The sequence below is a fragment of the Centruroides sculpturatus genome, unplaced genomic scaffold, assembly GCF_000671375.1.
Source record: "Centruroides sculpturatus isolate CEXI.00-Female unplaced genomic scaffold, Cexi_2.0 scaffold641, whole genome shotgun sequence".
Taxonomy (NCBI): domain Eukaryota; kingdom Metazoa; phylum Arthropoda; class Arachnida; order Scorpiones; family Buthidae; genus Centruroides; species Centruroides sculpturatus.
The window spans coordinates 279456-302858 of NW_019384888.1; the positions used below are offsets into that span (position 1 = coordinate 279456).

Genomic DNA, 23403 nt, shown 5'->3' on the forward strand with positions numbered 1-23403 from the left:
TATATATAAAAGACTGTTTTTCTAAGTAATCTAGAAACTAGCTGCAAGGACCCGCTTCGCTGGGTTTTTATTTGTGGGCAAAAAGTAACGATAGTGAAGATTAAGATAATTACATTATAACCAATCTTACCCATTTTCACAGAATGCAAGAATTAGGTCTCCCGTTTCCAGAGAATTTTTACATGAGCATAAAAATATGTTCGATTTCCCGCAAAAGCGCAAAAAACCACCTGTAAATCTTGCATGCCGCTTTATATTAACACTTCCTGGTCCCGATTCTATTTCTGAACATCTCCTGTTCACGTTCAGTCAAATTAACTATTTTCAACGTTTCTGGAATGTTTACGATTGTTCCATAATCGAACCAATATTCGAATTTTATGTTTGAATTTAATTTGAATATTGTTCGAACAAATTTGAACATTGTTCGAATTAAATTCAAACAAATTCGAACAAAACATTCGAAATAGAAAGCCACTTTCAACCACTTTCAAGCCCATATCTCCAGCACCCTTATAGCTATCGAGACGCAACTACCCCTATGCACGAATGGAGACTTGGGGCTACTATCACATACAAACACCATTCACGTGCGATGTGTAGTTTTGGCGAAAAAGTGAAATATAGGGACATACATGTCCATTTTTATATATAAATATAGATATAGATTCAATTAAATATATTTTATTAATAAAATGAATATTTTCAATATATTTATTTTATTAAATTAATATAGTTTACTTACAAATGGCTTACAAAATCTTATTTTATTATTTTTATATCTACATTAATCTAGAGTTGTCTAGAAGATCACTAAAATGTTTATTTTACTAAATATCTGTGATTTAAAGATATATTTTTATGTGGAAACAGACATATTCAACTCCTTATAGTATTTTCTGACAGAGGTCTTTAAAAATTGTTAAAAAATATGAAGAAATTAGAATTTTATTAGTGGATTAATGTTTTTAGAAATGATTGGTTTTATTTTGAAATTTGACAGAGACAAAGAATTATACAGTGGTACCTCGGTATACGTCTGCCTTAGAATACGTCAAATTCGGAATATGTCCTGTTTGGACGAAACAAATTTTGCTCGGTATACGACTTTTGTTCAGTATACGACTTAATTCAATTATACGCGCCATCTACGAACAAGTAGCACTATCGGTGTACTAGAACAGACTAGACGTTCGCGGTGCCACAGTCTATAACTTTGTTAAATTTCTTCTGATTTTAATTTGTAAGTAAAGTTTTATTAATCATGAATTGCAAAAAGGCAAATGAAAAGCAACAGAAAACTAAAAACTGACTAGAAGCACAATGGAACTGAAAAAAAGAGATTGTTGAGAAATACGAAGGTGGCACGCATGTTCGAGATTTTAACTGTTGTATACCGTATTCCGAAATGACAATATCGACAATCGTGAAAAATAAAGACATTATTAAATCTGCTAACATTGCGAAAGGGGTTAAATCAATTTCTAAACAGAGATCGAAGACATTAGATCATGTTGAGAAAATGCTTTTGCTTTGGATAACCAAAAAACAGTGTTCTAGAGACACCGTATCAGAAGCAATTATTTGCGAGAAAGCTAAAAAGATACACGCTGATCTCATGAAAAATCAAGCAGGAACTAGCCAGGAAAGCGAGGTGTTTAAAGCCAGCCATTTTTTTTTACTTGAGAACGGATTAATCATTTTTACATTACTTCTTATGGGAAAGGTTGGTTCGGTATAAGTCCAACAATCAGGAACAGATTATGGTCGTATACCGAGGTTCAACTGTAATAAAAAAGAACAAAAAGTTTAAATTTAAATGATGTTCTCATCAGTGCATTTAAATTAAATTAGTAAATACAGAAGATAAAAAATTGTCAGGACAAAAATTTAAGAAAATTCTTAAATAGACAATACAAAAAAATATGTCTTCTCACTTGTCCTTTCATATGCACATGAGGAAAATAACAGTTCCACAGCAGAGTCAACCTTTCAAAAATTTAAGAAAATTCTTAAATTTTGTAAATTTAGTAAGTATAGTATCTTAGTAAAAGTGACTAAAAGTATTGTTATAGGATTCATAAATATTTTACATTAATTACTTTTAGAAAAAAATCTTTTTATTATAAAATAATCAGTTTNTTGCCTACTAGAACGGTCAGTTAACCGATGTGACGGTTAATCGGGAGTCGTACAATCGATGCTCTACTGTATTTAAACTACATATTTTTTCTGCAGTTGCTATTCAAGGTTGCTAACTGTTTGAGTGCAATTATTACATCCTTTGCACTTACCCATGTGATGTTCATCTTAATAAAGTATTCAAATATTTATTTATGAAAGTTTGATTTTTAAAGCAAACTATACTTGAAATGGTAACTGGTTACTTTCTATATACAGGAAATCCTTGTTAATTCAAACTTGGATAGTTCAAAATCATGTTAGTTCATAACTGTACTATTTGTCCTGGCTTCAGATATAGAGATTTACATTTTGAAGAATTCAGTTAGTTTGAAATACTGCTACTTTGAAATATGAAGTGAAAATTCTGTCCAAAATGTGATATGCATATGTTAACTCATACATTTAGATCAACATTCACATACTCCATACTTCAGAATTGTTCATGGTCTATTTTCATTTTAATCTAATCAACATGGTTTTGCTTTTACAATAACATATTTTGGGTGTCACCCTAAAATACTACCCCTTTTTTCTTATCTCATAAAATATGGCTTGGTTTCAGGTTTGTAAGATTGGACTAAAAGTAACAGAATGATATATTTGTAGGACTCCATGATACTAGATTTGGTCATCTTACTACTTTTTGGCTGCTTTAAAAATAATTTAGGCAACATTTTTGAGAATTCTGCTTTACTTTTTATAAAACCTATCTAGCAATCTGTGAGGTTCTCATCTGACACATGCTATTTACCTACAGTTTATTTATAATATCAATAATTATTAATTAACAAAAGTAGCTTTCTGTACTCACAGCTTTATTTTGTTTGCTTAATAAACTTCATCAGTTACATGGCATTTGGCTTATTGTGAAGAAATATGTAAATCTTGGATAATTCGAAGTTGCAATTAATTATTTTGTTTTACATTGTAAAGAAAAAATTCTAAAACATTCAGGATGAAATATATTTATATAAAATACATTGTAAAAATACAAAATATTAAAGACTTGTACAAATAAATTATTATTGTTGTCTTTTTGTTGTCCTTTTCCATCATCACAGGAACATGATCTACACTGGCGGAGGCGACTTGTCTTTATAGGCTACTTTTACCACGTATATTTATGTAAATTGGGGAAAGTAGCCTATAAAGAAAGGTTGACTTCACCAGTGTGGATCATGTTCCTGTGATGATGAAAAAGTATGACAAAGAAGGCAACAAGAATAATTTTTGTATAAGTCTTTAATATTTTGTATTTTTTACAATGTAGTTTATATAATTATTTTGTTTCTTGAATTTTGAATTAACGAGGATTTTCTGTACCAATAATAAAAACATTAATTAAAAATACACCTACACTATATGGTATGTTTTATAATTTCAATTTCTATTAAAGCTTGTGTGTTAAATAAATACAGTAGTTACCTACAGTAGTTTAGAGTATTTATTAATTTTACCATGCTTTCTTAAGTTTTCAAAAATCGTTGAATAATAGACATGGTTACAATTTGAGAATGGTTATTATTTCAAGCTTTAAGTAAAGTTTTGGTTATTTCTGGATGGCAGTTATTATTGGAATAAAACTGGTTGGTAAATTATTATTTTTTCTATAGTTACCCATTGTTTTGTTACAGACTCTTTTAATTATGTAATCATAAAAATGAGGCTATTTTATATATTTTCAAAAAATGCATTGCTGCAATTGATTAGTTTATTTTATTAAAATAATATATATATAGTTTATATTACCAGTACAGTACAGTTCAAGGACTAAGCAGATGGTGAGCAATTACATTTATTAATTAAGTAAATTATTACACACATTCATTATCAAAGTAATGCCCATGGACCATAATGCACCACTGACAGCATTGATACAACTGCTAGAAACACTACTGAAAAGCATTTTCAGAAGTGTCTTTTCAAACAAAAGTTACTCTCGAGCAATTTCATCTTGTTATGCAAATCCTTTTCATTTCTATTGTAACTAGGGATGTAAAGTACAATTAATAGTACTGATTTTACTGTTGCCTTTTTAATGTGCCATCATTAAACTCATACTGTATTTATTCTGCTCATATTTGCAATGTAGTGTACTGAAGTGTGTAAACAAATGAAAGGTTACTGTCACAGCTTTGGTACACTTTTTCCATTTGATTTGCATACTCCCATTAGATTGGATAAATGCACTTTCTGGCATTATTTTTAAAAAACATATTCTGGCTCAACAAATAACATTCACTTGAGATTTGTGATGTTCAAAACTTGTTGCTATAGAAGCAGGGTATAGAAGGGTCCAACAATTGATTTTGAAATTGGTACTCATTGTCACACTAGCTAAAAGTTTCAAATTCTGGAATTGATGGTGTACTTACCCTATCTAACCTTATGTCATATCTTTGCTCCAGTAAAAAATTATTAATATAATCAAACATTTTAAACTTCTTATAGCAATCATTAATTTTATGACTGATTTTTTTCAATTTTAAAACTTGACTATAATCAAACCTTGATATCAAACATTCTTTGCTACATGTCAATTCTTTGCTACATGTCAATGAACACATTTAGATGGATTTTCTCCTTACATATTAAATAGATAACTTTTTTATATCTGTAAATTACTAAATATGTGACTTTTGCATTGCAAAACAAATTGTTATGCAAATCATTTTGAAATTTCAGTTTAAAACTTAAATTTATGTGGCAATTTCACCAAGAAGTAAATTCAGTTGTTTTAATTTTGATTAACTATAAATTATGTTTTAAATAAAAATTTGCAAGTTATTAAAAGATAATATATACAGTAATGCTTATTAGGAAAAAGTTAATTATGGTTAAATGAATAAAGATTCTGAAAAGGATGGTTTTCATTGTATATTTTAAATGAAACAATTATTCTCTGAAAAAAAAATTTAAAGGTGATTTTTTTTAAGGGTTAATTTAAAAGGCTCTTTTTTTTTTTGAAATATTTGAAATTTTTCTTTTAGAAAAATATATTTAATTTAATCTTTACTATAATTTAAAATGATATTTAACGTCACAGAAAATCAGGATAGGTCAAAAGATAAATATGATTCATAATCAATTTACATTGAGTTTATCAGATAATGTTATAATTTTACAGATCAAAACATATTCATTTCCTTCTAAAATAAGAATTTAAAGATAGTTGTATAAGCTGTTGTTAAATTCTTATTTTAGAAAAACTCTTTATATCAATAGTAATTGCATATTTCAGTTTTGTCATAATTTTTAATTATCAGTATAGTTTCATCAAAATTCTTTATTAGATATAAAAATATTTCTTACTTTGAAAATCAAATGTTTAAAAATTAGAAGTATATGTACTTATAGAATACATAGATGATAAATGATTAAAATGATTTATTTCTGAAAAATAATAATTACATAAAGTTGGAATATATATTATTACTAGCACACCCTGCCACGCGTTGTTGTGGCTTAAAATGTATCTATTATAAATGTATAACACTTCCCCTGTGGGGGGGAATTTTTCAAAAAATTTCTTCTTAGTGCACATTCTCTTGACGTACCCTATTAAAATGCACTCAAAAATGCAAAAACCCACATCAAAAATAGTATAATAGAAGCTAAGTTCTTCACGGTAAGCCTTAATCCTGTCCCTCTCCCCACGGGGGAATATCAAAAATTCCCTTCTTAGTGTACATTCTGTTGATGTACCCTATTAAAACGCAATAAAAAACGCAAAAAACCGCATCTAAAATAGTATAAATAGAAGCAGAGTTCTTTACAGTAAGCCTTAATCCTAACCATCTCCCTTCAGTGGAGGGAATTTCGACATGTATATTATATAAAAACATGTGCATATTCGAATGCAGCATTGTGTCAAAATTTCAAAGGAATTGGTAGGAACAAACAAACATTACGTTTTTATTTATATAGATAGATAGAAGATGATCAGCTTCAATTCATTTTCACAGAAAAGCAAACTTAGGGCATCGTACTCATAGCGTCATTTGTTGGACATAAAAGCCTTAACCTAGATTATATCTTTTAATTTATATGAATGTTTAACGGAATAATATACAGCCTAATGTAATAATATAATATATACAGTAATAATATACAGCCTATGTCCACCCTGAAGTTCCATTCTAAATATTGGTGAAAGAATTTTTGAAATTGGATGAGTAGTTTCGGAGATGACCCGCTACATCCAAACTTACTTACTTACAAACATTACCTCTTTATAATAATAGTATAGATGAGAAGAAACTCAAAATTTCTTTTTGTATTTTATGAAACATCTGGTTACTGACAAAACAGGTATCCAGATCAAGGTAGCGCACCCCAATGCCAACCTGTAACATGAACTCATATGGATTATCATTCATACCCAGGAGATAGGTTTTAATCTTCAAATAATGTCATCAATGTACTTCCTATAGAAGATAATGCTAGGTAAGAATGATGGGAGTTTCCTATTCTCTAGGACAGTGGTTTCAACCATTTTTATCTCACTCCAAAATATAATTTTTTTTGTTTTTATATTTTGGAAGTTAATCTAGTATCAAAAATGTTCGATTCAGCACAACACAGTCCAACTGGAACACTTTCGATTAACCAATGTTTCGGTTGATCAGCTTTTGGATAAACGACGCTCTACTATATTCTTATTCCAAGTTGTTATAATCATTTTAATTAAGATAATTATGAATAGAGAATGTTAATTTAGCAATATTTTCTTTATCTTTAACTGAAGTAATAAACAAAAGAAGAGGAAGAGATATTATAGCAATTATTTATGAAATTGTCACCTTTGGCTCGGGATCAGTCGAAATTAATAGAATAATTTCCACTTCAGTTAGGTTATACGAAAATATTTAATGTTGTCAAATAGTTGATAACTCTCATCAACATTTTGCTACGAAATGAGAAAAGATGGAAGGGAGAATAACATTTTCCACTACAATCACAATAATATCAGGTTCAATGGAATCGTCTGCATGTAATAAAGTTGAAAATGTTATTGGCTTCTCGACAAGATTAATGAATGTTATAGATAATGTCATAGAACTTAGAAATGAGCAGTTAGCTACGAAAATTTACGATGGACCTTGACTTTATTGAAATTTCATCTTTGTAAATAGAAACACGATAAATTAAAGCGGGCAAATTTTCGAGATGTATGTCAATAATACACAGGTTTAATCAATAAACCTTTTTAGTTATAAGTGATTGATGGATATTTACAAAGTCTACTTCATGAGTCATTAAAACCATCGCTTCGAATCATGTTCTTCCTCATACTAACCGAATCATGCGAGAAGTTGCCTTTGTACTTTACAGATTTACAAATTACTCTTCGAACTCCATCCGAATATTATTTTTATGTAACCGATCATTCTGAAAATAAGAAAATTAAGCTCTAAATTTTCCAATTTATTGATATTTTCTTAATCGTATACGATCTTAAATCGATTTTCACGGCATATTCTTGAAATTTATTTCCTTAATATACATGTTAATATGAATTGTAATAGAGCATATTCCACTTAATATATATGTTAATATAGAACATTTCTATATTATTCCTGTTAAGTTAATTTCACAGTAAAATAAGAGAAAATGTAATTTTTTAAATATATAAATTATAGTAAAAAATATAAATTGCCAACGGATCATGTGGCATATTTTATTTGTAGAGGGAGAAAATAAAATGCCATTTATCTCCCTTTTATATAGGATTTAACGTAAATAAAACGGATCGTGGCACAAAATAAACGATACATAAAAGTTAATAAAATAGCCGAGACAAGTTTTAAAAAGTAAAAATAGATCGCGCGTCACTTTAAAAATATACGAAGACAAAATGTTATGAAAGACTTTTGGCATTTACAAAGACAAGATTATGCATAAAATATTCAAAGATTGAAGATAGAGGAATAGCCAAAGGCAGTAAATGAAATTGAGCCGACGATGATCAAACTTGAACATGATTGGTTTCGACAAACATGTCGACAAGTACTGACATTTAATATTAGTCCGAACTGCTTGAGGGAGTTGGAAAGAGATGATCCATCACCGATTCATATTGTTGTAGAGGGGATTGCTTGTCACTGCCTTATTGAGATCAGCGTGCCAAAGACAAGCTTCGGGGTTAACACTTCTCTTTATATATATAAATATATACAAGCTCCCCCGTCGATCATTTTTTGAACCATCTCCACTAACGAGGAATCTTCTCGTATCTTTAGATATAAAAATTGTTTATGAGACAAATATAACAACAATAAATTTATTTGTTTTGATAAGAAGAGGAAGAAGGGAAAGCGAAAAAAAATTCGATAGAAAAACTTACAAAGCTGATCTATAAAATTTCTTTTAACAACGGTACTTTATTATTTCAAACATGGGGATAACAGGATGAAGAAGAGTAGTTGAATTCTTTTCAGTTTTATATGTAAAATGATGGTGACATTATCGTTCTATTAACATGAAATGGCTGTAGTGGCTTTAATTTACGATCGTAGACAGAAATAAATTACCAAACTTGCTTCACATAATACGAAATGATTGATTTGTTCCAATTGAATTGCTTCGTGATAGGAACATTTTCCAGATAAAATTAAAAAGAAAAAAAGAAAAAAATCTATAAAAGTGAAAGGAAATTTAAGAATATTTATAATTACTTCGGACGTAAAAGTTAATTTATAACAATGCAAAATTACTTATAAATTGTATTTTTTTAAAAATTTTATTATACTTTTTCCTCTCCATCTTCTTAATGTATAATAAGATTTTCAGAAATGATGAAGCGGAGGAGAGATATTTGCGAATTATTTGATTTATTAATTCTTATAAAATTTCAAAAAAATAATAATAAATTAAATGTTTAAAATGTAAAATAATTATTTTTCTTAAAGTTTAATTTAAAACACTTGTATAAATGAAGATATTATCAACGATTTAAAAAAAAAAAAGCAAAACGTGTTTCGTCAGCAGAAATTCTTAAACAAAAGGTTAAACAATAAATTAATTTGTTAATTGTTACGTTACAAATAATTAATTAGCAACTAAAAACTTTTAAGAAACTGTAAATTGCTTATAATTGAAAATGAAAGTCCCTGATGAGATAAAGAGCAGAAGTTTTTATGAACCTTCTAAAACGGTAAATTATATTGATTAAAGTTATTATTAATTAAATTATTCTGCTTAAACTAAATTATAAGTCTTGCTGCCATCACTTGTTACGGGATTTTACACGTCTTTTTTTTAAAACAATTTTACGTTGTTTTATATGAAAATTTAGTATAGAGATAAATAGATATCACGTTTATGAAGCGTTGGAAAGAGTAAGGTGGGAAGTCAAAGATTTTACTTATTGCCAGGATTTTTGCAACAAATTCCCTTATAAGTAAATATTTTTAATTGAAATAAATATATAGATTTTTAATATATTTTCTGAAATATTTGTTTCTATAATTATCAGCGAATTTGTTTTTAAAAAAATGTCGGGGAAAAAAGTAATTCGATTTGATGAAAGAAAAGAAAATTTCTTGCGAGAAACATTAAAAATCAAAAAATAAGATTTCAGTATTATTTCTACTTTTAGTTTTTGAGGAAAACAACATATTGTAAAATAGTTTACGCGTTAAGTGTTATCAAATATAAATCTGCTTTAAAACTTCGAGGGATCTGAAAGGAAAAAAACTAGGAAAGAGCAGAATCGACAATTAAAAAATCTTCTGTTCAACTGGTTTAAGCGATTTTTTATAATAAATTATTATTATTAATATTTTTCTAAATATCAAAAACATTTTTTTTATGATTCAGCCACAGATTTTATAAATAGTATTTTTATATTTTAAACGTTTTTATTTAAGAAAAAAAAAACTTAAAAAATTTAAATATTATTGTTTAATTTTAGAAAAGATTGTATAAGTTATAGGCCTAATAATTTTGGGAAGAAAAAAAAAATGAAAGTAAAATTTCAAATGATAAATTTGAAGGCTTGAAAATCGAACAGGTGAATGAATTCTTGCTTATAGAGAATATGTTTGAGAAAAATGATAAAATTGATGGCGAAATTGCCCTTTGAGTAAATACAAAGTTTGACTGGTGCAGTTGGAAGATTTACAAGAAATGATGTTGCCTATTTTCTAAACGTAGCAGGACGACTGTTCACAACAGAGCGATACTTCCTTTTATGATATATGATCTATGGAAGTGAGTGCTAGACATACATAACAAGAGCAGATATAGGAATCGCATGATTGTTGCAAAGATGTATTATCTAAGGAGAATACCTTAAGATATCACGATATAGTATCGTAAAAAATGGTAAAAATCCTGTTGGAAATATGAAACTATATATCTACATAGAATCCTTTATGCTTTTCTGTGTTAATATCCGTTGACACGGAATGCTATAAATTAAATTCGAAGAAAATTTATATTAAAGTTAAGGCTATCGATTACTATTTAATCTATGGCTACTATTTTTCTATATATCTCGTATATAACGATTTATTGTTTTATATATATAAGAGGTGTTGTCAAAAAAGCAATAACGTGTTTAAAATTTTATAATTTCTGATTGATCAACATCGGTTATGAGATGAATAATGCATTTATAATATGACTGTTATCTTTAAGCAGTTCACAATGGTCCTCGTCGTCTAGTACAAGATTTTGTTGAAACTATCGATAGATCTTTCAAGCCTCCTTACGAAAAAAATTATTCAGTTACTCGAGTGGATTATCAAGAGCCAGATGTTGTCAAGTTTTCTAAAAAGCCTTCACCAATTTCTTTGTCGAATATGTTAACTGAATATATATTAAACATAATATAAACTACTCTATGTAATAAATATTTATCGATAAATAGAAACTTCACTTAAATCTACTTAAAATGATTGATTTTATTCATACTTATTTAGTTTCTGCCGTTTATAAGGAGCTGCCAAACTTCAAGCAACCTTTATAAACACATTGCCAAATTTTTGCTGTATTCTCCATGGAGAGGAGAATACAGCAAAAATTTTAATTTTGATCCAAGAGCTAACTACATATATAAACAATTTTGTAAATAACTGATTTAAAATTTTAACTTTTTATTTATTTATATATATATAAAAAAAACCTTTTTGTTGCGATGAAAGAATAATTAATCATTAACAATAAAGTATCGTTATTCAGTAGAGAAAGTTTCTTTATCATATATACTCTACTCTCGAAAATTTATCTGTGGGATTAAAACATGCAAAGACTGTAATTAATCATGAAGTAAATACATGCATATACGCGAGAGCGTATCTTAGAAAGACCCGAATGTTATACATACTTAATAACGGCATTTCTCAGAAGTGCGGTTCTTTACTGTATACGTCATCACAATCCCGGAAGTGACGTCGACAAAATGCATGGAGAGAAAAGCGAATGGAGAGGACATCAGTTGGTAATGGAAAGAGTAAGCCATCGTATATGCATGGATGCTTCAGTGAAGAAGACGAAAGATCGTTATTTCCCAGTCAACATTTCTATAATATTTTTCGTCGTTATGCTGGCAGATGATATTCGTTTTATGCGACTCCCAGTTTACAAATGATGAAGATGACGTCTCTTTTCACCAAAGGCAATATTTCCTACTTTTGTCAACAAATATGTACGCCTTTTGATAAANTAATCAGTTTTTTTTTTACGATGCTGTAGCTTAAGGTTTGGAACACAACTTAAAAATTTTATCAATATGATTTGGATGTTGTCATTTATGAGTTGAAAGTTAAAAGTTTTAAAATTTTCGTAAAAACTTTAATAATTAATAATTTTAGATTTATTTCCATATTTAACATTTTCAAATTAAGCAAAGTTTAAACTAATGAAAACTAAACATTAGAAGGTACCATTTATATAAGTTAAGAATCATTACAATAAAGTAATATGTTTAAATATTGAGAATAAAAAAAAAATTCAATTCAATTATGATTTCTTTAAATTTTTAAGCATTTTTGGAATCTCTTACTGTTAGAAAATACAGTACATTGTTTTTATTTACTAAATCATAAATAATAAAACTAGATATTTATCTTAAAGAAAAAAATTCATTGTTATTTAACACTGGTTTCTGTTAAATTTTATTATTTCTATGATTTTAAACTTTTTTCTGTCTCTGCACATAATGTATACCAATGTTCACAAATCTTTCTACTGATAATCTGTTTTTTAGACAAAAATGTATACGAATGCAATTAGGATTTCTTAAAATATATATGTAGTGTCCATTGTTTTATGAATAAAGAAGGAAAAAGATTAACATATTTTTAATTAAAATTTTGTCTTATTTTAAATTTAACTTTTTTTGTTTTAATTCAGTGAGCTCTAAAACCTCTTCTCTAAAACTTTTCTGCATACCTATCATAGGTTCAGCCTTATCCACAATTGGGACAACCAAATGTTGAAGGATAGGGCTCAACTTATTTCTGAAAATTTTTGAGCCAACTAAACTCAAACCTTATATCCAGATAGACAAACTGGTATCTTTACTGCTTTGGTCATCCAGCCACATCATGCACATCTCTCTGTATGTACTTAAATTGTAATAGACCATAAAATGCAATTTATAAACCCTCTGTTTTATTAGTATTTGGTTACCAGAGTTTTAAAACTTCAAATTTAAACATTTTAAATAACTCAAACAATTAGAATAAGTTTAAGTCGGGAAAGTAATAAGAAAAAAATTTAATAAAATGTTTAGTAAAATAAATGTTTAATAAAATTTAATAAAATAATGTTTGATATAATGTATCAAACATTGTATGTTTAATGTATATGTTACTCTGAAAGACTGATGTCGATATTCTCTGATGAATGTTGACACATACAAAATACTTTGGTGAAAGACCGAATATTTGGTTATATTATTATACATTCGAACAATCGCCAGTGTATGTCGACAAGCACAGATAAGCTTTGGTGGAGGTCAAAATGACACCCAAGAAGCCGATGTCAACAGAGAGGCGACAGTCTGTCGCCAAATCCTTTGTGGGTAGCCAGAGATAGGACAAGGTCGTACCTCTTTTCCTGGCAACGGTTTGGTGAAAACCACCCACTTTGTCACTGGATGGCATTTTTGTTCTTTTGATCCTGTGAGGTAGGGATCAGTTTGTCAGGTTGAGGTTGAGTGGTGGAAGATGAGAGGGGTCGTCTGTAAGGTGTTGGTGATATCCGAATAAAAGACACCATTAACAGATCAGTTCATAATCACGTAATCAGTTCGTAATTTGTAANCCCCAATGCCAACCTGTAACATGAACTCATATGGATTATCATTCATACCCAGGAGATAGGTTTTAATCTTCAAATAATGTCATCAATGTACTTCCTATAGAAGATAATGCTAGGTAAGAATGATGGGAGTTTCCTATTCTCTAGGACAGTGGTTTCAACCATTTTTATCTCACTCCAAAATATAATTTTTTTTGTTTTTATATTTTGGAAGTTAATCTAGTATCAAAAATGTTCGATTCAGCACAACACAGTCCAACTGGAACACTTTCGATTAACCAATGTTTCGGTTGATCAGCTTTTGGATAAACGACGCTCTACTATATTCTTATTCCAAGTTGTTATAATCATTTTAATTAAGATAATTATGTTAATATTTTAAAATTATAATTAATCATTTTTTATTTAATTAATTAAATGCAATCAAAATAATTACTGTAATTATTTTTGTTTAAAAATTAAACTTATAGTTTATTACTTAATTAAATATTCTTAATTAAAATTAAATTTTTCTTATTTTAGAGAGCCTATTTAAAATATGCAGAAAGCATATTAACAATTAGCAGATATATTTTGGATCAATTCCAAAACGTAGGTAAGAATACCAATTTTAAATGAAATTTTACAATAGAAGAAATTTGTTAAAAAAATTGTAAAACTTATTAGATTATACAATAATTTATCATTTTGTTTATATAATTATTTCCAAAATATTATGTTAAGTTGAATTAAAGCACTCATTAATCTAATAATTTTTTAAAAATATTGGAAGTTATAATTGGCAATAATATTCAAATATATATCATATTATTTATTAAAAAATGAATATTTATTATACATAATCCAGTTTTTTTATTTACAAATTAATTTTCCGTACAATTAAGGAATTAAAAAATAATTTTTTTGAAAGGTATACATTTCTAATTCAAATTCTTATATGTCTGTATTTCATAAAACTTATGTGTTAGTTCTTTCATTCAGAAAGCCACACTTGGCACAAGAAGTCTCTTTGTTTTAGTTAGGATTATGCATTTTGGGCTTTTCCTCTCTTCAGTCCAATCTGTAAGAAATTCTTGTTTATCATATTCAGTATAATGTCTGATAATATTCAAACTCTTTTCATACTCTTAGAGTTTACAGTATAACTGCAGTATTATTTCTGTAAAAAAATATTTATTATATACTGTATGTCTATTTTAAACTAGCTGTTACCTGTGACTTCACTTGCGGAGGTTTTGCAAGCAAACCCCATTTATATTCAGTATTTCAACAACCATAGTAATTGTTATTTAACACCTACCGTTGAGAATGATGAGAATTGCTCAAAATCAAACGAACTATTTTCAATTTGATCAATTTTTCTGGAATGTTTACAATCATTCTATAATCGAACCAATATGCAATAACAAATTCGAATTTAAAATGGTTCGAACATTTGGTTAAAAAATCAAAATATATAAAAATATTTATAAATATGTCTGAAATGTTATAAATTTAATACACCTAAGTACTTAATGAAGACTAAATGTAGTTGAAAACAAAAAATTGCATCTAAAATAGAACAGTAGAAGCAGTTCTTCTGGTTAAGTCTTAATGCTCTCTCTCTCCCCCCGCAGGGGAATTTCAAAAAATTCCTTCTTAGTGTGCGTTTCCATGACATACCCTAACTGTGTACCAAATTTTACTTGTTTACGTTCAGCAGTTTGCTCTGGGCGATGATGAATCAGTGACTGTCAGTCAGGACAAGTAATTTTATATATTTAGATAACAAATTTTTCATTTTTCCTCAATCTGATAGTTTTAATCAAGACATTTTTTAATAAATAAATAATTTTTTTATTTAGCAATAATATTATAATTGAATTCCTATTGTAGCAAATTTGAATATTAAATAAATATAACTGTTATAAAAATAATGTAATTTTTGATTTAAACTAATTTGATTTAAATAAAAACTACATTGTAAAAAGTTAAAAATTTAGTTATTAAATAAATGAATGAATGATGGAATATGATTTATACTTTAGTTCTGATATATTAGTTTTTAAAGTCATAATATGTAAATTTTGAAGAAGTGGATTGAAGAAATAAGTAAAAGTACACTTTGTCCAATAGAAACTTAATGATATAGATGTTTTAGTCACTATTAAAAGATTAATCTGAAATGATCATATCATTAAGTCAATGTGTTATTTTTATTAAATTTAAGTTTATTAATTTTATTATTAATATTTTTATTAATTATATAATCTATACTAGCTCTGTTACTCGCGGCTTCGCTCGTGCGGATTTTGCAAGCAAACCCTATTTACATTCAATATTTCAACAACCATAGTAATTGTTATTTATCACCTACCGCTGAGAATGATGAGAATTGCTCAAAATCAAACAAACTGTTTTTCATTTGATAAATTTTCTGGAACATTTACAATCGTTCTATAATCGAACCAATAAGCAGAAAGAAATTCAAATTTAAAATGGTTTGAACATTTGGTTAAAAAATCAAAATATATAAAAAATATTTATAAATATGTCTGAAATGTTATCAATTTAATACCCATAAGTACTCAATGAAGACTAAACGTAATTAAAAACAAAAAAATCATCTAAAATAGTACAGTAGAAGCTGTTTTTCGGTTAAGTCTTAATGCTCTCCCTCTCCCCCGCAGGGGAATTTCAAAAAATCCTTCTTAGTGTGCGTTTTCATGACATACCCTAACTGTGTACCAAATTTCACCTCTAGGTTCTGGAACTTTCTAGAAAAAACTGGAACATTCTCATTGAAGCGTCACACATTTTCCAAGTCAACCACTTCAAACCCCATATCTCTCGCACCCTTATAGCTATCGAGACGCAACCACCATAGTGCACGATGGGAGACTTGGGGCTACTACCACACACAAACACCATTCATGTGTGATGTGTAGTTTTGGCTGCAGAGTGAAATATATGCACAAACATGTCCATTTTTATATATATACTAGCTGCAAGGACCCGCTTCGCTGGGTTATTATTTGTTCGTACATTTGTATGTAATATAGTTTTTTTTTATATATATAAAAGACTGTTTTTCTAAGTAATCTAGAATCTAGCTGCAAGGACCCGCTTCGCTGGGNGTTCCGAGAAATGAGAGGAACAAAGGAGATAACAGGATCCTGAGGACAAAAAGACAACAGGCACGCCATTCTTTGCCAGGACTGGGACATGTACAGACGTGGTGTAGAACGCTCCGAGTCGGACTGGAGTTATCGGGAAGAAGTTTAGAGAAAGGATTCTGTCTTAAGGATTGATGAGGCAGTGGAAATAAAATACTAAGCATAAGAAAAGAAGACAAGGACAGGATTTTATTGAAAAAGAAGACAACAGACCATTTATATAGGAATAACATGTGGCATCCCACCCAACAAATAGGCAGAGAGTAATATGCCGAAAGAACTCTGGGTATCTCTACTTCTACTCTATATTCTTTCATATATCCTCTTACATCTATCCTTTTCTGTTATTAGTAATAAGTTAGTATATAAGTTTAGTTTTAAGGTTCAGGATTGATCATATTGTTGTGATCAGGACCCCTCTATGTTTAGTGGATATACCAAACTATTATTTATGCCATAATTTTGTACTGTGACATTGGAATCCCTAATAAGAATATGTATTAAAATGCGAAATAGAAAATATATCATTTCATTGTTATTGTATCTTGTCTACCTTTGTGGTTAACTCTAATTTTGTGCAAACATCACAATATAATTATTTTTAGCTATCAAATTTCACTTCATAGTGATGAATTTAATCGATAAATTATTAGGATGATAATTATATTGTGTATTTCAATCATTAAAGTTCTCTGAAATGACTTCATTATTAGAAAGGAAATAGTTATCAGAAATTTATCAGTTTTTAAGATACAAATTCAAATAAGGTGTTTTATAATAACAATTATAGTTTGAATTGAATGTACAGAAAATGATAGGAGAGAAATAAAACTGAGATATGAATATATATGTATTTAGTAGTTTTGGGAAAAATTGTGATGACAGATTTATATGTGGCAGAAGATTTAAAAAATATATTTTCTGAAGATATTAAGATATTCTTAGAAGATATTAAGATATTCTTTGTCTATAGATATTCTTTGTTTATCTTCAGACTCTGATATCTTTAGATAATATCAGTTATGCTATAAGGCTATAAACAAAGAAAAAGCTGTTTGATGAGTTTGTAACTGCAATTTAAAATTGGTGTATAATCTGCTGATTGCATAACTTGCACCAACTTTCAAATTGTTCTTTAAATACTGATAACCTGCGAGTAATCCATATAAAATTACAGTACTTTTTAAAAATATTTTTATGCCTTATTTTGTTACATCAATTGTATCATGATAAAGATTGATTATATTAGAATAAATGGATAATTTAAGACGTTTTATGTTTAAGTTTATTAATATTTTCTTTTTCTTTTCTTTTTTAGGAATTTTATAAATATTAGTATACAGTTTATTTTAATTTTTTCATGGCATAATACTGACTTTTTTTATTTCATTATTTTTATGTTACAAAACTGAGATGTCAATTTTAAGTTCTTGATGATGTTTTTTAAATATTAAATTTTGTTTCTATAAGATAACAGTTTTTATTTGATACTTAAATTAGAATAATTCAGAAATGATATCATTTAATGCAAGAATTATTTTTATCTTATACAAGTATTAGTATGTGGTATTGTTTGTATTGAAATGAGAAATACATGAGGTATAATTTTCAAAAAACACAAAAAACTTTATTTTGTATTTTGAACAAAAATTTAGCAGGTTCCAACTCCAAGACAAGTCCCTTGTAATTCCCGTTGCTCACGATACAATTATATACAGAACCTCATGGTATAAAACTGGCTCCATCACAAATTTTATGTCCCAGAAATAACAAATGAACAGTTTGTTTTTTACAAATGCAGGTCACATCCTTAAGCTAATCTTAACATACTTATGACTAAAATAATATGATATATGTACAGATAGAGGAAGGAAGAAGAGATCTAGGACAGGAGTACTCAATTGTCTTGAATGTTCCCTTTGCACATTGATTGGATTCAACTTTCTTCTCTCAGTTAATGTTCTCTTTCTCTCTCTCTCTCTCTCTCTCTGAACTTCTCTGTGATTTTGGGATGTTCTCTCTGAAGACACCTCGAAGACACTTACGAAAATTGTCTCTCTGTGTGTTTCTAACTCGAACACCACTTCTTCACAATCTTGTCATCTGCTGAAAATGACCAAGAGTCCCTTCTCAACATGTCTGCTCTCCTCAGTGTCTACCCAAAAAGTGCTTAACTCACCCCTGCTTTTCCTTCAGGACCTTTCCTCTTTCTATTGTTTTTACTGCCCCATCCTATCAGGGAAGTGCTCCATCTGAATTTCTTGGAAAATGAAACAAAAGAAAAGCAAGAATAAAGGAAAGTGAAAGAAAGAAAAGAAAATATGATAAAATTCTATATACTATACAAATGATGTGGGAAACAGCCACAAGTACATTAGTATAATTTTCTGAATTATTTATTAATCCTTTACATTTATATAAAATTTTTATATGTTACTGTGAAAGACCGAAATTAGAGAATGTCGATATTCTCCGGTGAATGTCGACACATACAAAATATGTCAGTGAAAGACCGAATATTTGGTCATATTATTATACATTCGAACAATCGCTGGTGTATTTCAACAGGCACAGATAACCTTTAGTGGAGGTCGAAACGACATCCGAGAAGCCATTGTTGACAGAGAGGCGACAGTCTGTCGCCGAATCCTTTGCGTGTAACTGGAGGTCATACCTCTTTTACCGGCAACAGTTTAGTGGCAGCCACTTTGTCACTGGATGGCGTTTTCGTTCTTTTGATTCCGTGAGCTGGGGATCGGTTTGTCACGTCAAATGGCGAAGGATGAGAGTGGTCATCAGTAAGGCGTCCGCAATATCCGAATAAAAGACACCATTAACAGATCAGTTCGTAATTTGTAAAGAAAAGTTACTTTCCATAGATGAGATTTCTTCTCAATAAATATTGCTGAGAGAAGCAGCTGCAGCTAATTCGAAAAGTCATTGCAAAAAGAAGCAGCTGTAAATCAAGGGACTCTTGTGCAATTCAAAGTGCCATAACAGTTTAAGTTGTTGCAATAAATAAGATTGTATAACGTTAATCACATAATTTATGTGTAAGTTTATTATTGTATTATTTTCTTTAATGATTTAGAATGTACTGTTCATTTTAGGTTCAACAGTTTATTTACATGTGCTGTTACTTAAGCTTTCTCCTATTTTGACATATTAAAAAGTTGCATTTTTGTCTTAACATAATAAAAATATTTTTATTCAACATTCACCATCAGTGCATGCTGAATGTCGACATTTGCCAGTGTAAGTGAGAAATAATGATATTTAGCAAATATTTTGTACATACATGAAACGACTGTGTGAATACTGACATTCACTGCAGAATGTTGACATTCACCAGATATCAGTCATTCACAGTAGCATATATATTATACTTTCTATAAATACAATGGAACCCCGGTTAACGAACGTCCTGGTTAACGACCAAATCGGTTAACGAACTTTTATTTTGCAAAAATTTTGTCTCGGATAACGAACTTAACGGCTTTTTGTGTCATATTTGTAAGCTTGCCGATTTTTAGGAAAAATCAGTTAATCAAAGAAAATCAATTAAATAACCATGTCGGTGATGGTCTAGGGTCCATTTGTACTACGTTGATGGTGGCGGAGGAGACAAAGATGACAAGTACTTTACAGTGAAAATCGTTTATTAGAACAGGAAGATGCTTACATATTTGAGGTAGTTGGAAATGGCTTATCTACAGTATTTTCTCTCGGCACTGAGGAGTGGCGTATCGCTGGTCCTACGATAGTGCAAGCTGATCAGTAGTAGCCCCAGAGCGGACGAGATGGGTTCGCTTGGTCACAGAAGCGATGGTAGGTGACAGAGCTGCAACGACTGGAGCGGTCCGTGAGACACAACACAAATTTTAGCGGGCACGACTTCAGGCTTGATCCAGATGAAGACGACACAGATTAATCGCCATAGAATTTTTAGGAAAACTGGGTTTTGACCTTGAGATTCGGGGTTTTTATAGTATTTCTTCCTTGAATCTCACCTTACGATTAGTCCTGCGTCCCATTCCTCGCTTCCCGATTGTTTTCTTCTTTGTCTCCAGGTGAAAACCGAAACCAGATCAGGTCACGAGAAAGGTTTGTTCTGAAGCGTTTATTTGACACCTGTTCGTCGACTCTGATAAGAGATTGTTGATAAATCTATAAGCCTTTCGCTCATAATTTAGCCTATTGTTCCTGCTATCTGTCATTTTAGAACTTTGACGATCGTATGTGATGTTTTTATATCCGTCAAATCTTTTCCCTTTTCCGAAAATTTAACCTTGATCGACTGTTTGTGAGCGCGTTTTCCTATATTTTCATTAAATAAAACCCATTTTACAAATAAAATTACAAAAAATACTGACGGCTAGAACGGATTAATTGTATTTGCATTAATTTCTGTGGAAAAAATTGCTTCAGTTAACGAACAATTCGGTTAACGAACGGACTCGTGGAACGGATTACGTTCGTTAACCAGGGTTCCACTGTATATAGTAAATAGTTTTATTGAAGGATTATCACACAATTGAAACTGGACTTCGAACTCACATTTGAGTTATAAATAAACACTTGGCTTTATTTCCATCAAATGATGAAAATGATGGCAATAAAGCCAAGTGTTTATTTATAACTCAAATGTGAGTTCGAAGTCCAATATATTCGCAAAACACGGTTTCAAAAACAACACACAATTGAAACTGTTATTGCCTTATATGTGACCTGAAATGCATTTCTGCCTATGGTGTTAAATGGCTCTTATCAGTTAGATGATCATATTAAAATGCTAAAAACCCATAACCAATAAAGTATTTAAATCATATGTTTAGCTGTCAACAGCTTTACATGACAGCTTTACAAATTACATGGTAAACATTTCTAACACTATATTATATAATACAACAAATTATTGAAAATTTGTTGTTTCACAAATATTGTTGTAATAAATCATTGTGGCTCTATATTTCTTCTCATGCATCAATGGGCCATAATTATTTCTTCTAGATAGTTCACTTTTTACATAGTCACATGATATCATACCCCACTTAGAGCAATTGTACTGCTAATTGTCTAAATTAGAGCATTATCCATGGATACTGTGGTGGTCGTCGCACCACTTGATTGTGTTCGCTGAGAATATATGTATAGAGACCGTAGTCATATATCTCACCATTTGCTTTATTTACACAATGTACAAAGAAATCTCGTTCTACACTATCGGTACGGTTGGTTAGGATCCACGTGTAGGTACATGAGAGTAACTCGCGTCCTGAGAGTAGTCGACAAGTCAGAAAAAGAAGTATGGCGGACGGCCTGCACATGCTTATATATCCGTCGCGCCAGCGCCACCTAGATTTTCAGATGTAGCGCTAGTTACAATTATTCGGCCGCCACAGATACCATTTAAAGGTGTTATTGGAAAATTTAAACCCTTGCCACTTTCTCTGAATAATAATTTGAAATATATTTAAAGAATAATTTTCAAATTTAGCTTTTCATTTATTTCTCCATTATGGAGAATGTGACATTTTTTGTCTTGCAGCCTTCTGCAGATACATTCATTCACTCATCTAGACACAGTCATACCCAGACTTATGCTACCCCGACTTATGCGAACCCGGAGTTACGCGATTTTCAAATCTCGTCGATTCGTCTTTTGTTTGAGCGCCACGCAACTCTTGATTATTCACTCCCCCCACACTATTGTTCAGCTTAATGTTTGGACGTGTTGCACGGAATTGACGCATAGCTACAATTTATTTTGTGTAATTTATTTCTGTTTGTTATATCTACGGAGACTTGAGAGACTCTATGTGGTGATTTCTTGTAACCGTGAACGAACCAAAAGGCGAGATAAGATTAACGAGAACATTTATTAGCTTACATACATCTGACTTGGATTTTACACAAAAGGCATCTGCAATCGTGAACAATTGACGAAAAAAGTATACATTTATCAGATAATTGTATATACTCATTTTGTAAACAATTTACCTTTTGTATACACAACTGACAAGATTACCTTTCAAATTATAAACAGACTCAATCTCAAGCGGTCTTTTGATCGTCGGACATACAAAAGAAATGAACAGATGACGCCTAACTTAAGCGCGGTTTACAATAACGAATATGATTAATCTTAACATTCTACTATGTCATCCAAACGAAGTAGAACTGATTCTTCTGCATCAAACAAGAAAAGAAAAACTTTATCTTTGGAATGTAAAGTTAACATTATTAAAGACTTCGATACAAAAATGAAAATTTGTGAATTGGCAAAGAAGTTTGATCTACCGGAATCGACGGTCAGAACAATTATAAAAGGTAAAGAAAAAATTCTCGAAGCTGTAAAAAATGTTCAATCTTTAAATTCAAGCATCATTCGTAAACGTCACGGTATTATCGCTGAGATGGAAACAATGTTAAAATTATGGTGTGATAATTGAGTTAATGTGAAAAATTGTATAATAATATAATTTGTTATACGTATGTATTATCTAAGATTTTATTAAACATTTTTTTTCTAAATTATTGTTTTCTTTAGTCTTTGGTCCCAATTAAAAATAATTTGTATGTATTTATATGCAAAATTATACCCCGACTTACGCAAATTCGACTTACGTGGTTATCGCTCGGTCCCACCTATCGCGTAAGTCCGGGGTATGACTGTATTTAACTGTTTATAAAGCACATGAAATGAAAAGATCAGTGATATCTTCAAAAACATATCTCTAAATCTTACAGGTATAGAAACTGCCATCAAGCATGTGTAGATCAATAATTTTCA

The 23403-nt window shown here is 29.7% G+C and overlaps 1 protein-coding gene across 1 annotated transcript in view; it reads left to right on the forward strand.

The window, feature by feature from the left end:
* The window catches only part of LOC111631170, a 39588-nt gene that overhangs the window by 11325 nt on the left and 4860 nt on the right, over window positions 1-23403 (forward strand). Inside the window, exon 3 of the mRNA XM_023375372.1 lies at window positions 13978-14050. Within this exon, the coding sequence (XP_023231140.1) occupies window positions 13978-14050 (73 nt within the window). The remainder of the gene's footprint in view (window positions 1-13977; window positions 14051-23403) is intronic.